Here is a 17,223-nt window from a genome sequence, read left to right as displayed (position 1 = left end):
CTCTGCAGCTTGTTTCCCCAGAAAGCTTAGTCTTACCAGCTAAACCATTATCAACACGTGGCCCCCGGAGGGGAACAGGTGAGGCGACATGCACTAAAGTGTTTTTAATTAGCACACCTGTCTTTCAACAAAATAACCACCCACTCAAGCAAAACACGCATTAATGCGCACACGCACGCAAGTATTCATCTACCCAGAAGAGTCATTCAATCCAGCATTCATATTGAAATCTTTCTTTATAAAGCAAGTGATGAGCTCTACCAATAGCAATACATTGACATTAGTTACCAATACAACTCAGCTGGGCTGAAAGGAAATCACTAAAGTGGAGCGGCACTGCAAACTAGTGAAATCAATGACAGAGGCACAAAATCACCGATCTACAATGCAGTTTATTTATGAATTTATTTCTTTATGCAGTAGTTTTGAAACAACTTGAACTCATCACCCTACTAGTTTCAAATACTTATGTCACATAACATTCTTGTAACAAGGTTGCGATTGGTGTTTTAAAACTAACAACTAGGGATGGGCGATATGGCCTAAAATCCATATATTGCGATATACATTGCAGCCTTCACGATATATAAATTATAATAAACCATTTCAGAACAGGTTACATAGACCCTAAGGAAAGCCAAACTGCTAAATGTATTTTTTTAAAGAAAGAAACCTAGTATGTAGTTTTGAGAACATTCATTGTGCAAAACTGTAATTATACAACATGATGTTGCAGATAAATAAAATTCAAGTACACTAGTTGCAGAGACTTTAAAAGAAGAAAAAGCTTAAAGTAATGGGGTTCTTTTCTTTAGTGCAAACCATTCTAAAAGGCACTACACTTAGTTAATTTAAATCCTTGGTTCTTAAATGCCACCCAAGATGCAGAGAACAGGAAAAACGGATGTATTTTTAGTTAAAGAACAGACACTGTACTGAAAATACTTTCAGTATTAGGCAACGAAAATTATTTTGTTGCTTTGCAGCCAGTTGCAGCTCGTGGCTCTAAATTTCGCGGGTAGATTGCGACATCAACATGCATTATAGTACAATATAATTAAAACCTCTATCGTAGGCCAATTTTGTATCGTTTCTATTGCATATTGTTTCTATCGCCCATTACTACTGACAACTCTGAAGTTCTACCAAAGTTACATGTTTAAGGAGACAAATGTGACCGATTCTCCCTCCGCACCAATGGCGTTCACATTTGGTGCCGGCCTGTGAAGTCACATACCACACACTTCACACATTCCTACTACATTGACCTACCCAAATAGTGTGTGTGTGTATGAATGCATGTGCAGTGTGTCTAGTTGTAGTTTTAGAGGAGTCAGAGGAAAAACTCAAGCAACAATAGTCAGACATAAACATTCCTGCCACCTTTGATTGTTCATGTGAATGTTTCCTCAGAGGCATTCAGCTGGTATTAAACAATTATTTAGTCCAAGCCATGTTTGAGCACTCCCAACTCCATCACATGAGCACACAATCTCAAAATAGGATTTGACACTTGTGCTAACATGGTGCCAAGATTTTCAACCTGTTCAGCAGCAGAGTTGTAGCCCTGGCAGCGGTATGAACACCAAGGTGCTCAAAACAAGCCTCAAAGACTTAATCCCTTTCTGGTAACTTAGAGATGAGGCAGCTGCTTTACGTTTACTCTAGTTTGTCATGGTAATGCAAAATAATTCATACTAAATCCATATTAATTAGTGGCCGTACCTTTGTTTTCACACAAGCCTTTATTACACCCCCCAGTCTGCTTTATAGTGAATCATGCACAACTTGAAGGAGCTAATGGGATTACATTTCACTGGATTGTACCTCGATTGATTAATTAAAATACAGCCTTGTTGAAAGAGGAATTCATTTGTGAGATTAAATGAGTCAGACCCACTGATTGACAGTAGCAGCTCCTCTATTTAAAGAGAGTACAACCTACTGAGGGGATGTTTTATAAATTATGTGTGTTTGCAGGGGACGTCCCACAGACTTCTTCACTTGTCACACCATTATTTCTATTGTGTTGACCCACCCTGCAGAGAGTCATAGCATTCACTTATTGTTGCAGACATTGTGTTAATCACTTAAGGCTAGGCCTGGTACAGTATGTGTTAAAATAGCAAGCTACAGGATATTGTATTAAACTTGATTAACATGGCACAATGTACTTTCAATAGCTGGTTATGCCCTAAACCGCATAAGCTTGGCCATTCGTTTACATAGTTGAAATAAATTAAGTGCTTTGAGCAGGAGATACACGTCAGTTCTGATCCGTCTATGTAGAGGAATGACTGTAAAATATTTCACTTTAGGCTGTGAACACATCTGTACAACAATACATATTAGACTGCACTTCCTAAAACGAAGGATAGACTTTCTACTGAATGTAACCACTCTTAATAAGACCTTAAAGTAAGTCTACACTGAACACCACTACTTGATTGAGGGCAAAGTGATTGCCTTGTTAACAGGCCTTTTGTAACATTAACAGAGAAACCAAACGTAATCCCCCGCTGCCTGACTCTACAGTGGATGAATGTAAAATGACTTCAGAGGGCTATTTTTACTGCTGCATCTGGTTTTGTCTCTTGCCACTACAGCGTGTCATTAACTACTGTGTAACTATGCTAGTTATCAGTATGTCACTGCACCAGTGGCACAGATACAAATTCCTGCACAGTACATTAATTGTACTTGGCAAACAGAAAACAGAATCCGAAATTTCCGATCTGAGGCCAAAGAGGATTTCAGGAACCTTGCTTTGCTTCAGAGCTATTGTGAATGCAGGCTGAGGTCTGTATCCACCTCAGTGAGCAAACAACTGGAGGAACAGCGACAAAAACAGGATGGTTTTGGGCCAGCAGATTTTTAATTGTGACTCTAAAGCCATATGTCATCTGGTTTTGTTTGCGTGTTGTGCTGCAGTGTGAAACAATAGGACATGAGCACACACACACACACACAAAGGAAGTGAAGATTCCTGCTTTCCTGGACCACGGCTGCCCAGCTGTGCCACACACACACACACACACACACACACACACACCAGGGTCTCGCCAGAGGAAATCGTTAGTCACCACATGTATTACTGTTGAGTAGATCAATCTTGTGTTAAATACATTAGAAGCGTGAATGCATACATAGAAAGCCTCGTAATATTTTTTGCTTTAATGAACTAGAGATGAAGGCCTTCTTGTCTTGAAGATTTCAATGCCTTTTAATGGGATTTGAATAGGAAATTCTTCCCCAAAATGGCCAAATGTACTGTTTTATCATGTTATTTTTTAATTTATATTGATAACATGCACCAAATAACCATGCCAGCTTTGGGATAGTTAGGTAAACTAACTTAAAAAGAGTTTTAAAAAGTGAGCAGGCATAAACAAACGCTGTCTGGTAGCATTGCTTGCCCCTTACGTGTGAGTCCAAAAATACCCAGATGCCTGGCATGTTTCTAGAGTACACTGCGACTGAAATTGATTTTTCATTAACTGATCTCTATCCCCACTGAAGGCCGTTGTCTGCCTCTACTTCCTCAATCTGAAGCCACTGTCACCATGAGAAAACGGGTCAGTCGTCCTATTTAAACATTTAAAAAGTTACGCCAGATCCCGTGCATTGGTAAATACTTGGCCTGTGCCACATCTTCTGAAGCACGGAGTGTGAGGGAGGTGAATACAGCAGCAACAACAGATGAGGTTTTCATATAGAGCACCATTTCAAGCCGATACTGGCATTTATTGAAGCTCTTCTGAAGCAGTCTAAATGACAAAGTGTGACTGCAAAAGAGGAGCGTCTCGTACTCCGCCCATCTGAAGTGACAACTCAATACAATTAGTATACATTTAATATCAGTAAGCAAATGGGCCATTCATAGTTTGCCTGGCTCATCAACGTCAGATATTTCTCTTCTCCAGTTGGTTTATTTTTCTTTGGTTTTCAAGCATCACACACCAGTCAGATAACATGCTGTGTGGAGTTTACTGGCATCACTAGGCTGGGTATCAAATTGCCTTGTAACCAAATTGCCTCTAAAGTATTGAGTATCAAAAAATGCCTTGTCATTCAATACCCAATTTCAATACCTAAGGAGTAGATCTCTTCAGAGGCAGTGAGCCAATAAGCACGCAGCATGCTTCTACCAAGATCTAATAACGCTGGTGATTGGCTGTTTAACGTTACACGTCGTAGAAGCAGGCAGGAAAGATTCTACGTCATGCACAGAGAAGGGGCTCATGTAGTAGGAACTGAAAAGTAGATCAAAAGATTTGTGCCATAATGTAATTTATTTATGTTTTAGAAAATTGGTTTCGAAAAAATTACCGTTTACAAAGCAGTATCGAAGTCAATATATTGGTATCGGAAATGTTTGAACGATACCCAGCCCTACTCAAACTGCTCCTTTCCAGTGGCGTTTTAAGCCACAGACGTGAGAGGCAGCCTAATGCAGCTTTGAAAATTGGAAATCACTCAGTGCTGTCACCTCCAATACGAGTGGAGTAGGGTGGCTTTCTTCCAATATCGACACAAAACTAAAGATTTGTGTTTAGGAGAAGTAGGCCCAAATCACACGTGAACATGTCTAGTTGGTGTTATGTACACAGGACTATGGTGAAACTGGTATTGTCAAGTTTTTTCAGGAATCACTCTTGGATTGTAAGTACAATGATAATCAATACAGTGTGAAACATATATATTGCATATAGGGTTGGGTATCGTTTGGATTTTTAGGATTCTGATGCCGAACGGGTACTTTTAAAACGATTCCGATTCCTAAACCGATTCTTGAAAAACTGAAAAATGACATCAAAGACAGGCTCTTTTATAGAGTTTTTTTTTTATTATTTAAATTTAACATGATATATTAACGTTTTAAAGTACTTAAATATATAATAAGTAAACCTAGGTCACCTTGGCTGTGAAATACAGCCACACTTTCGACCGCTTCGCTTTAGGCATTTTAAATGCACTAAAAGCTAGCTAGCTAACGATAGACTAGCAGAGCAAGTGTAATAGGTTTACTAGCGATCACGTGCAGTGAATGGTTAATGTGCTTTTACGTCCGTTTTGGTGAGCCCAGAGGGAAAATATGGCATTTTAAAAGTAGCCTACATTTACGGTAGCCAGCTAACGGTAGACTACAGAGCAAGTGTGCTATTTTTACGTCCGTTTCGGAGCGACAGAGGGAAAATATTTCAGTCAACACTTCAAGTGGAACCATAATGAGGAACCGAAATCTGCGTTGCGTAGGGTTTTGGTACCCAACCTAGCCCTAAATGCAGTATTTTTCTCTTTTTTTTTTTTTACTAGACAGCCTCAGGGGGTCTGTAGAAGTCAACCCTGCCTCGCCCTGCCTTAAGGAGCAACTAAAGAATTTCATTAGTCTGAGTTTCAATGGAGAGATTTGGTGGTGCTGATGATCCGAATGCTTTTGAGGTACTTTACTCCGTGGAAAGGATTCAGTCCACAGGTTAATCTTCGGCATGAATTGAATCATGAAAATGGCCCAGTTTATTGAAACTATCAGCAAATAATTGGTATCTGAAAACAAACAAACTGGTCCCTCCCTTACAAAAGAAGATACCACTTCACTGTACCCTATAACATCCCCTTTGGAGGATCAACCCTTCAGTCTTGTGGTCAGGAGGCCCGTCACGCTATCAGCCAATCCTCCTCCTTCACTTTTTAACTAATACAGACAAAGAGGCTACAAACAGAGGAGAAAACAAGCTAGCTAGGGTTCACACTTTGTTTCCTGCTCAAACATTCCTATCCAAGCCAAGCCACAGATTTCACAGAGCGGTAGAACCAAATATAGGCATCAATGAGGTTTATCAAGTGCCCTGGTGCTTAGATGGACATCCTTTAATCCAGAGGTTTTAGGTTTGAGCCCCCAAGTGTCCATCAACAAAACCCCCGTTGTTACTATGTACTATATCACGTAGCATCAGCTACAGAACAATTGACAGTAACAATTCTCTACAGTATTGTCAGCTTTATGAATGGATGCATCAACAGTCTGCACAACTGAAGATGTCTTACTTATCCTGTCATGATTATGTATAATAGATTACGTGTTTTGCTCCTTTTTTTAAATGTTTTTACTAGAGATGTTCCGATACCGATACCAGTATCGGTATCGGCTCCAATACTGCCTAAAACGCTGGTATCGGTATTGGGAAGTACTGGAGTTTATGTACCGATCTGATACCACGTAATAAAGCCCTCAAGAAAATCTACATTAAAGTAGTTCATTTATGTTCTTTTTCTGTTATAACTGACTGTCAAACTGCATAATAAAAGAAAGTTCTGTGGCGTTCATTGTTCATGTTTCACAAAGAGTTTAACCTGAGCCAGACCGATAACAAAGATAGAAATAATATCACATCCACACAGGGATAGTACTATACAGTTGTTAAAACATAATAAAATATATGACACACTGGTATCGGATCGGTATCGGCCGATACGCAAGTTCAGGTATCGGGAAGCAAAAAATGGTATCGGGCCATCTCTAGTTTTTACATAAGTGCACATTAATCAGCTGTGCACTGTGACAGCTAGCAGGTGAGTTAGCTCTGAAATGCTGGCCTGCTGAAGTGATCCTGTCAGACCTACAGTATCTGCAACAAGATTAGCTGCAGCAGGGATGGATACAATATGGAAACACACACAAAGTAAGACATGACAGGTAACAGGGTTTTGTTTTGGGATATACTTTTAGAATTAGTGGCATCTTTACATTTAAAACGACTGGAAATCGTTCATGTCTCGTCTTTAACATACATTTGTATTCCTGTAATTACCACAAATAGCCTAGAGGTTAACCAAACAGCATTGAGTCCTGTTACAGTGTTTAATGAATCTTCAGTCTGCCAAAAGCCTCTCCCCCACACAGCAGCGAAATTAAATACCTCAATAAAGTGACTGCAGCACAAACAACTACAAGCTAAGAGTTTGGATGTTTAACTTGCATAACCTCACTGATATACTATAGAGAGCTGATGTCCAAACCCATCAAGGATGAGGCATCAATAAGATCTCAATACTTGTTTTAATAGGCTACTCAGAAGTGTGCTTCTCTTGAAGGTATCATACGTTATGTTTTTTTTTAACTGATATGGTGGGAATACAGTATCCTACGAGGTCTGTACTTATGTATATTGTGCCCAGCTGTGGATTTATAGCAACCCCTTCTTGCATGGATTGCATTTGTTTGTATGTCCTGCAGCATAACTTAACCGTTTTCTGTGATATTATTAATTTTGCATGACCTGTAACAGCCTTGCTGTATTTCTACATTGTATTCCACAAGTTGTGTTATAGGATTATGACAATTACAACTGTTCTATGTAACACATAATAAAAATGGTGATACCCCAAAAGTCTGTGGTGGAGTTAGGTTATACTTCAGGAACTGCCTTCTCTTGGGTAATAACCGTACCAAGCAGAGTGAAAATTGTGAATTTCCCCTTGCGGGATAAATAAACGCAAGTCTTCTTCCTTTTTCTCTTTAGGATGCAGGCTGTCTGCTACCAGCACAGGGCCTTGGTAAAGTGTATCACCAAAAATAACAGCTTAACGCCACATAAATCAGACAGTGTACATAGAAATCGACGCCCCAGTTCCTTAATAACTGCGACTAGTTCTTACTGGTGTTAAAACGCGAATGAAACAATACGGAGTGATGAAATTATGGTTGTTGTTGTTGTTGTTGTTGTTGTTGTAGCTTGCTCAGCCCTGAGCGCTTTAGCCAAACCGGATTTCCAGGCAGGCAGCTGTCAGTCTCTCAGAGCAAAACGAAGACAGTTTTAACTAATTCAGCAAAAACTCTGCAATATTACGATTAATGGTGAACCTACTAGGTTGCCCCTGCTTCAGTTTGTTTTACCGCACAGGTAACAAACCAGTCCTTGTTGTCATTTTGTCACAATGTTTCCACGACGTTAGCTTATTGATGCTATCTACTGCGTCCTTTCTCGGACAGCTAACGGCTAATGTCTTTTATCGGACACTTCTAAATCAATCGTTATTTAATATTAACGGTAAGTTATTCACCGCAATTTTTTAGACAATGGCCACAGTCTACGGCGAGTAAACACACATGTCGCCAAGGCATGCGTTAATTCTTTGTAACGACCAACACTTGTGCAACGTTAGTACAACGTGAATATTGCTGCATTCAAGTGATGTCGGGATAATCGGAAAATGAGGAACAGACTTGGAAAATCCACGTGAATGACGACTCAAGTCGGAACGACAACTAGAAAGTGGGCGAAACGGTTGCTACGACTTTCCGAGTTGGCGTCCTAATACGCAGTTACATTGCGGACGAAAGTAAATATTGGATTAATGATAAGAAACTTTATAAATACACGAATTGCATATCATTTTTTTTAACCCACATAGGACCTAATATTAGTTTGTAAGAGTTAGTCGCTAGTTAGTGACCTAGATTAGTTAGAAAAGTTATTAGCCTTAACCCTGATAAAAAGTCAGGTAAAGCAATATTGTATTAGTTTTTACTGGTGCAGCAACACGTCTGGGACAAACTCACTCGTATAAAGCTTCAATGTGGAAACAAATACTGTTGAAACGCTCTGAGCAATAAAATACAACACATCTTTGTAGCCCCATGTTTGTTTGTTTTTTTGTTTGTTTCGCCACATTACGACTTAAAGATCATAAACACACCGAACTCGGAAGAACGACTCCCTAACTCGGGAAAATTGACCATCCGAGGAGCACCTGAATGCAGCGTTAGATTTCTGCTCGACAAAATCAGATTTAACGTAAAGTATGCGCCCGAGCTCCGACTGGCGGTTTACAGTCAACGTTAGCTATGGTTATTTATGATTACTCGGCAACCGAGAATTGGATCTACTAATTGGTATTTCTTCAACGTTAACCCTGATGTACATAATGTCGCAAATAGTCGGGGAGAAAGGCCAAAACAATAACAGTCATAAAACATCATCGCTGCTATGTGTCCGACAATGGAATTAGGTACACGAGTACCAGACTAAATACTGCATCAGTAAACATCAACACGAAATAAGACAAGTATTTCAGAAACAAGCTAATGATGGCTACATGGTTTGTTTTCCTCTGTTACGACAACACTGAAGGGCTACAAAGGAAAACGTTGCGTGTCTAACCACTGTGTCCGATAATGGACCTCTGTGGCTGCTTCCCTAACTGCAGTTGTACCTTGTACACATCTCCGTATGTGCCGCTTCCTATCCGCTGGATCAGCTCGAAATCCTCCTGCGGATTCCGCCGGGACAGGTCGACACTGGAGTTCATCATTTCCAATGCCGATTACGGCGCCGATCGCGCACGTTTGACGAACTCCGACAATGTATGAAAACAGATATTTTAAGAAAAACATACGGCGTCAGAAAATCTCAGCCCGAACCCACTGTAGCTCCAACATGGCTTCCAATGCGCATTGAGCATGCGCAATGGACATCATGGCGTACACTCTCCATGGAGTCTGACCATGGATGTATTAAGAGTCTGACCAGGAAGATGGAGCTATTGAATTTAAGATTACAATTGGTTTCAAGAGATACGTGTGGTGATAAAACTACAGTTACTACTACTACTTTTACTACAGCTAACTTTTAATTTAGTTATGCAGGTTAAAATTAAAAAGGTCAGAAAAACACCTTACACCTGATTTTCACCTAAACGAATATTTTTTTACTTGATCAATTTCAACTATTGAATTCAAACAATGAAGGTGAAGCCACATTTTCTAATATGTACAGGCAACAAACATACAGGAAATTTACATCTCAGGGGAAATTAATGAAAACACTAAGCCCTGTGTGGCCTTGTCTGGTCCTAGTATAAAACTGGGCTAAGCAGGGCTAAACAGTGCAGATGGCAACATTGTGATTCAGCTGAAGGGGTCTGCCTTACAGGAAGAACAAAAGTTTAGTTGTCATTCCAGTCACCTTACAGGATAAGGCTAGTGACATTCCATATTTTTGGCCAATAAAAGACCCAAACCAACAATGAATTGAGCCTAACAAGTGTTGTCGGTGTAGCAAGAGACTGGTATAGCTTTTTCTTCTGTGCGATTGACCTCCAGAAACTATCAAAAACACATTGAGCCACACACACTGGGTGACATGTTGCTTCTTCGGCATGAACATGGGCATTCACCGTCCTAGTGTCGTTAATACTCTCAAGAGCACCAAACATGTATTAATTAGAAGACACACTAGTTACTCCTAACATTTGGTAAAGACTGCAGTGCCAAGTTGTTTGAAGGTTAGTGACACTATACATTTGCATATTCAGTAGGAACCAATGGGTTTGGGGCTGAGTGCCACAGACAGTGTAGGGAGTTTGCACAATTATGAGAGACAAACTGGAACATTGTTGGTTTTTTTTGGTCTTTTAATGGAATTTGCTGACAATATGAAGAACAGAATAGCTCCATAGGAGTAATACTTTAAAAGCACAAATCAAGACCTTTGCCACAAGTCAGGGTCTTTCAAATGCAGTTACCATGATTTGAATGTAAATTAAATGTAGGATAGGAAAATGGATAGATTATTTATCTCTGGAATAGCAAAATTTCAAATACACAGCTCACACGACTCAAAATTCAACAGTGTTTTAAAAAACAATATATTTCTTCATATGTTTTGCAATTGCAGTAGTATTAGTCCTAATAATGTGTGTCATTTCAACAAAACTACTTATTTTTCATGACAAGTAACAACAAGAAGGTAAATTACTTTCAAATGTAACTTCCAACAACATTAATCAAGTTTCCGTCTTGACGTATTTATGGATAAGTCCATCTATCGCACCTAAGCTGACTCTAAGAGTTGCCTGGTGCTTCAGGGAGGAGAGAGGGGGAGGCAGACTGTGTTGTAGCACAGACCAAGGGTCTGTTTTCTGGGTAGGTGGGGAGTTGACCCCCTGGACGATTTGGAATGTCTGCTGCTTTGAGCAAGATGGAGAAGGAGATGGGCAGTCTTGTATCCCAGTTTGAGGCTTTGTTTCCTGGTTAGACGTTGGTCCAGAGTCTTTCTGTGCCAGGAGTTTTTTCAGGAGACAAGATAACTGAGGACTCAGAAGGAGAACCAGGGTACCACCTATACAGAGGATTCTAAACACACAAACATTAATTAAATTAACTATAGGTATTATTCTTTTTTGTGGACAGACAATATTTTTCCAAGCTTATTTGAAGACTTTTATGAAATATATTATTGAATTAATAAAAAAAAGAGCATGTTTTACTTTAAAAACAACAGGACAAAATGTAATACACACACACAGCTATTCAGCAATTTTCATTAAATTTGTATACACACACACAAACACACCATTTTCTGATTCACTAAACAATTCTAAAGGAAGCGATGGAAACAGACACACAGAGGCACAAACCTCTCCACCTCAGTGAGGATGAGTGGCAGGTTGGCAGCCATTGTTGTTTTGGTGCCAAACTTCCTGCCAAATGGCAGGTCACAGACTACAGCATCTACACTGGCGCTGGGCAGAGGCAGCACTACACACACAGAGGACAGGGAAGCCAAGAGGTCATTTAATACACGACAGCAGGGTTCACTCTCACCTCCCACTCACTTATTCCCATCCAACACATGCAACTTTGGATCCCCAGATCACAATAAAAGCTAAATAAAAAACATTTTCTAAAAGCTAGATATGGATTAAGTAAAATGCACCATCACCTGGGATTAATGATCAAATTTATCCAAGAGATTAATCATATTTGTAACAGTGTGGCACACTGACAATGCTTTAAAAGTGTTCACAATGTATTTCAATTTGAGCTATATTTATGTTCATGTGACAATTTTCTTAAAGGCAAATATTTCCCCTTTTACAAAAAGCAATGCATTAATACTGTACGTTTGGCCTTTGACTATTTGTATACATAGCTGTACCATAAAACTCCTACCCAGAAATTAATTTTACTGAGACACCAACTGTAGCTCTCTCTGGATATGAGCATTACCTTAATGAAAAAATATATAAAAAGGTTTAATGACAAACATCTAACATTATTTCAGTGATCATTTTGTGCATGTTTCTTACTCATACATGAAGCTTTCAGCAGGTGTATCCTGTTTCCCAGCACTGCAAACTCTACGTTCTCATTGGCCTTCTGCAGCTGTCCATCATCAATGTCCATACCCAGAAAATGGGACGCCTGGAGATCACATTGAGAGTGAAAGATGGTATTATAGTAGGAGTGTTCCAATTGCACTCCACAGTATACACTATTCTAAAAACGACACTATGTTTTAATCTTTGTACTTGTTTTGATATTTCCATTAAGACTTGCTTTGTCAAATTAAAAGTAATCAATAAACAAACATGTATTAAATCATGTCACAAACCAAAAAAGGTGCACTAATTGTGACTAGGAAATATTCCAATTAGACTGTATTAGTGCTTTTTTATCATTTAAATTGGTAGGCAATACGTGAGAAACAAACATCAGGTCAACAACTGTATAAAATGTGTAGCGATGTGTACAATCATCGAACCATTTTTCAAATGTTTTACACGTTTTGTCCAATTCCAAACCCTAAAAAGTTCACTATTCCGACTTTTCTACACTTGACATATATACAGGAGCTCTGTAGATTTCTGTCCTGACCTTATGTTCCTGTGCGGCTTCTATTAAGATGGTTCCCACTCCACACATTGGGTCGACCACACAGAAGCCTGGCTGGGAAACAGGAGATAACATACAGTACATACAGTTGGTCAAAAGCATAAGGTGACTGACGAGCAGTATTGCATCACAGTCACACAGACGGTCATGTTATAGACAACAAACATCATGCTAAACGTTTGAAAATGAGGACAGCTGTAGTGTAGCAGCTTTAAGGCTCAATGGTCACATCTAAAGAGTCTAAACCTGCCCTGCTTTTTTAGGGTATTGGTAAAACAAACAAAAACTCTAAATGGCAAAGGATCTCTCTACAACGTAGACAAAAAGAAGGCCCTTGCTTACATAATTTAATAATGCCTTCTGATTTGCATATATAAGATAGTTTACTCATGGTTTTCAGAAGTCAAAAATGTACAAACCATAAATAAAGAATACAGCAGCAGGCACCCAGCACCTGTGTGTGTTAGTACCTGTATCTGAGCCAATGAGGCCATAGCCCAGGCTACAGTAGATCTCAGTCCTGTGGTTTTAATGTAACTCCGGTGAGCCAGAGGTAACCTGAAGGAAAGAGATGGGAGACCCATTACTTATGACTGCTTATCAAATTAAATGAAGATGCAATATGGTAAAAGGTGTATAACCCACCACCATGTCCAAATCCACTATGTTTCTGAGACTTTGATTTTCAATAATGTTTTGGGATTATTTATACAGCAGCACTTGCTGTTGGTGAGTGACTTTTGATTCTGGATACCAAGTGAGGCGATTGGCCACAACACCAAGAAACCATAGAAACTACAACAATGGTAGAAAGCAGTAAGGAATACAAATTATCGAAAGCTAAACGTGCAGCAGAGATTGCATGTTGTTATTACAGATTGGCTCTGTTCAAAGTCAAAGTCTGCTTCGTAAGCAGGCTTTGATGGACAGTCATTAAGTAATAAGAGCTAAATGTAGAGAAAGAGTTTTTGTCAATAACCTGGTTAGTGGGATCCCCAGCAGGCAGTGGTCATCACTCAAATTAACATTTACCTGCAGAAAAAAAAAAAAAAATCAACCAACAACTTATTACGTTGCATTTGAAAAGAAAGGCAAGAGAGCCGAGATTATCTGCCAACACCATTATCCAAAGAGGGAAAATATCACACGTTAGGCCCATAAAGGCATTCAGAATATTATCTTTTGAACTAGCTAGGCACAAATCAACACAACTAGGAAGATACAGTAAAACAAAGTTTACCTCCAGCTGTGGATTCTTCAGGTCAGTCTTCCAGCCCAGCAGTTTGCTCAGGCCTACTCCAATCACTCTGCTCACCTCCTATATTAGATACAATATGCAAACACGCAATATTCCTCTGAACACAATATCCACTTATTTGTGTTTTATGTCTTTTATTACTTCTTAGCCTAAACATATGATTGCCAGTGACAATATTCTGACTTTACTATGCTTTGTCATGTGCATTCTTAATTTCCACTACCTGTGTATTAAAGTATCGTGACAGAGATCCAGTACATTTGCAGCTAATCCTAAAAGAGACCGGGTCAGGAGAAGAAGGCTCTGGTTTGATCCTGCTGGGTTGCAGTAGTGTCTTATCGCTTCCTCCAGTAGGCTTCACTTCATCACATGGAGGCAAACACAACAAGGCAGAAGGGAAGCAACACGCAACAAAATCAGCAACAGAAATAAAAGGCCTTTTAAATGTAAATGTTGAATTAAAAAAAAAAAAAATAATAATAATAATTAAAAAATTATTTTATTACCATGTCCCACATTTTTCACAGCAAAGTCCTTTGCCATGTCATCCATCTTCATGCAGCTTCTTTCCAGACTGTGGTCTTGTTCTGGTGTTGCGTTGACACAAACTGATCCTCTGCTATACAAATCTGTGTCTGATATCATTGCTCCTTTTCCATTTTGTCCACAGCTATTAAACTCCATAACCCTACTCCTCCCCTCTTCATCATCCTCTTTGTATGGTCTCTTTCTTTCTTTCTCAGATGTCCTCTGTTTCTCTGCCTTTTTGTCACTATTAGACTCTTTTTCTTCAGAATCCCTCTTTCTCTTTTTCTCCAGTATTTGGGCTTCCGCTCCACAAGTTTCGCCGCTCCACATTTCCCCTCTCTGTGCAGTCTCTCTCTTACTCTTCTTTTCCTCATCGCACTTCTCCTCCTCCTCCTTTCCCCTCTGTTCTTCAATCCTGCTCCCCTCCTCCCTCTTCATTGTCACTCCCAGGGCAGTGCTTGGTGGGTTGACAGTAGTCCTTCTGCCTTCCAGCTCCCCTTGCAGGTGGCTCCATGTCATTACAGCACTGGTCCAATGATTCTTGTCACCCAACACTCTGGACTGCAGCAAAGAGGCTGCTTTTGCTATGAACATTACAGAGCACACAACACTAAAGTCAATACAAAATTAAGGCAATTAGGCACTGAATTATTTATGGTGGTTTTGTTTCCATTTTGGGATTTCTTCTTTCAGTAGTGTGGGATCATAATAATGATGCCATTATGAGTTTAGACTTTTAAACTTTTTTTTTAAAGATTATTTTTTGGGCATTTTTAGGCCTTTATTGACAGGACAGGTGAAGACATGAAAGGGGAGAGAGAGGGGGAATGACATGCAGCAAAGGGCCGCAGGTCGGCGTCGAACCCAGGCCCGCTGCGTCGAGGAGTAAACCTCTATATATGGGCTCTCTACCAACTGAGCTACCCGGGCGCCCAGACTTTTAAACTTTTAAGGTGCACAATAATTGAAAGACAGGCATACAATTTAATACCTGCCAAGGTATTCCCCATGTTTTGTATTACATGTATATGTGCATTCAACGTACCTGGGTTGGTGTTAGCAGATAGCTGCACAGGCAAGTCTTGTTTCAACAGGAGGAAGAGTCTCTCTGCAGCTTTGAGCTCACTGACTCTGTTGATCCCCACAGAGGAGCTGAACAACACTTTACCTGGCATCTGACACACCTGGAAACACAACAACAAAAGGTTTTAAAGACTGCTCAACTCTCATCACAATTCATTTTATTTATTTTTTAACTTAAAGTGACTATATGTAAATTTTGAATGTTTCTGAAACGGTGTAATTTTTCATCCGATGATCATAAATGACCTGTAACAGAAAACGAGACTAACAGTGAAAAGAACACTGTTTTTATATAGTTTTTTTTAATGCCTCTGCACGGCTCCGATTTTTCCCACAAAGTAACAAACACATTCTGACGGGTCACAGATTTCGGTGTAACACAGCCTGTGTTATTGTATCCAGTCAGGCAAAAGGTAGCAGGAGATTTCTTTATATAGGCCTAATTGTATTTTTATTTTATTTTAGAAGTTATCTGCTGTAGTTATGGCTGATGCTGGAGCAGGGCCATCACAGAAAAGAAGGAAATTAAACGAATAACTAAAAGCTAAAAGGGAAAGTGAAAGACGACGGGCGAAACCGAGCCAATCTCATTATTTACCATAACAAGCAGTGGTGGAAGAAGAACTCAGATCTTTTGCTTAAGTAAAAGTAACAACATCATGGTGCAGAACTACTGTTTCAATATAAAGCCATGCATTTCAAATGTAAAGTATTAGGATCGCAATATATATAAAAAAAAAAAAAATACTCATTTTGCAGAATAGCCCATTTTAATATAATGCATATTATATTATTGGATCATGATTTCTGATGCATTAATAACTTTAATATTGCAACTGATAAAGGTGGGGCTAATTTTAGCCTAGCTATGTCATTTTATATTTTGCACTGCTGGGTAGCTTGTGAATGTCCCGGGCCCCTGGGGATGAATAAAGTGTTATTGATATATTAACATCATCTTTTATTTTGAATCCTATTTCATAATCTAAATCTGGAAAGTATCTAAAGTTATCAAATAAATGAAGAAGAGTAAAAAGTATGTTTGCCTCTGAACTGTAGTGGAGTATAGCCTATTAAGTAGAACATTTAAACTCAAGAAAAGTACAAGTAACAGTTACCTTTAAAATTGTAACGTTATTTGAGTAATGTTAATGTGTTATTTTCCACCACTAGTACCACGCTAGTTAAAGCTAATTCTGGATTTTCAGCCAACGTCTGACAAAATATTTTAAATGGGTTTAGGTTTAAACACAGGTTACAAATCAAAAGGGCATCTTTCACACGTCTATCAAGTTCTCTAAAACTAACGTATGGCGAATAGAGTTGTTTTAACAGCCGCTGTGACTGTTGGTTTGTCTCTCTTTGCTCGTACTGACAAAAAAAACACGTACATCTTCCGCTGCCAGCTTCCGCTTCACCTCGTCGATTAAGAAATGCTCCATCCCGTTGCCGGCGGTGCAGTAGTAGCGAACTAAACTCTCCTCACTTCTGGTGTCAGTCATTATGCTGAATAATGTGTTCAATGTCAACAAACGCTTATATCTGGTAGAAGTTTGCCATGCCTTCTAAACGTCGCCATATTTGTTGTTTGTTTACACCGGAAACGGAACTACGTCTTCAGACTGCAGTGACTAGTATTGGCCTTGCCAGTAGGGGTCTCTCTTACCATAGACAT

At 39.4% G+C, this 17,223-nt stretch overlaps 2 protein-coding genes across 11 annotated transcripts in view; both read right to left on the bottom strand.

The window, feature by feature from the left end:
• Positions 1–9,444, bottom strand: part of LOC144532002 (mitogen-activated protein kinase kinase kinase kinase 3-like) — a 49,505-nt gene extending 40,061 nt beyond the window's left edge. For all 8 annotated transcript variants that reach the window (XM_078272443.1, XM_078272445.1, XM_078272444.1 and 5 more), the window contains exon 1: positions 9,217–9,444. In XM_078272443.1, coding sequence (XP_078128569.1) covers positions 9,217–9,315 — 99 coding nt within the window. In that variant the 5' untranslated portion in view covers positions 9,316–9,444. The remainder of the gene's footprint in view (positions 1–9,216) is intronic.
• A 957-nt stretch (positions 9,445–10,401) lies between these two features.
• thumpd2 (THUMP domain containing 2) lies at positions 10,402–17,158 on the bottom strand. Of its 3 annotated transcripts, none has more exons than XM_078273550.1 (11): positions 16,940–17,158; positions 15,511–15,649; positions 14,444–15,049; positions 14,161–14,297; positions 13,920–13,997; positions 13,659–13,711; positions 13,150–13,237; positions 12,662–12,733; positions 12,094–12,208; positions 11,422–11,542; positions 10,402–11,137 (listed from the first exon to the last, which is right to left on the bottom strand). In XM_078273550.1, exons 1-11 carry the CDS (start codon positions 17,048–17,050, stop codon positions 10,789–10,791), a joined length of 1,869 nt encoding a protein of 622 aa, XP_078129676.1. In that variant the 5' UTR covers positions 17,051–17,158; the 3' UTR covers positions 10,402–10,788. The 3 variants fall into 3 exon arrangements, with proteins under 3 accessions (XP_078129676.1, XP_078129677.1, XP_078129678.1); XM_078273551.1 differs by having other exon boundaries at positions 12,100–12,208; XM_078273552.1 differs by having other exon boundaries at positions 10,939–11,137; positions 11,430–11,542.
• Between the last annotated feature and the right edge of the window lie 65 nt (positions 17,159–17,223).

This window comes from Sander vitreus, chromosome 17, assembly GCF_031162955.1.
Source record: "Sander vitreus isolate 19-12246 chromosome 17, sanVit1, whole genome shotgun sequence".
Lineage (NCBI taxonomy): Eukaryota > Metazoa > Chordata > Actinopteri > Perciformes > Percidae > Sander > Sander vitreus.
This window is presented reverse-complemented; position numbering and strand designations above follow the sequence as displayed.

Coding starts and splice junctions, on each gene's coding strand:
- thumpd2 (XM_078273550.1), bottom strand. CDS start 17,050: ATGACTGACACCAGAAGTGAGGAGAGTTTAGTTCGCTACTACTGCACC. Junction 15,650..16,939: donor GGAAGCTGGCAGCGGAAGAT/GTACGTGTTTTT, acceptor TTGTGTTTCCAG/GTGTGTCAGATGCCAGGTAA. Junction 12,209..12,661: donor AAGCCGCACAGGAACATAAG/GTCAGGACAGAA, acceptor TGTGATCTCCAG/GCGTCCCATTTTCTGGGTAT.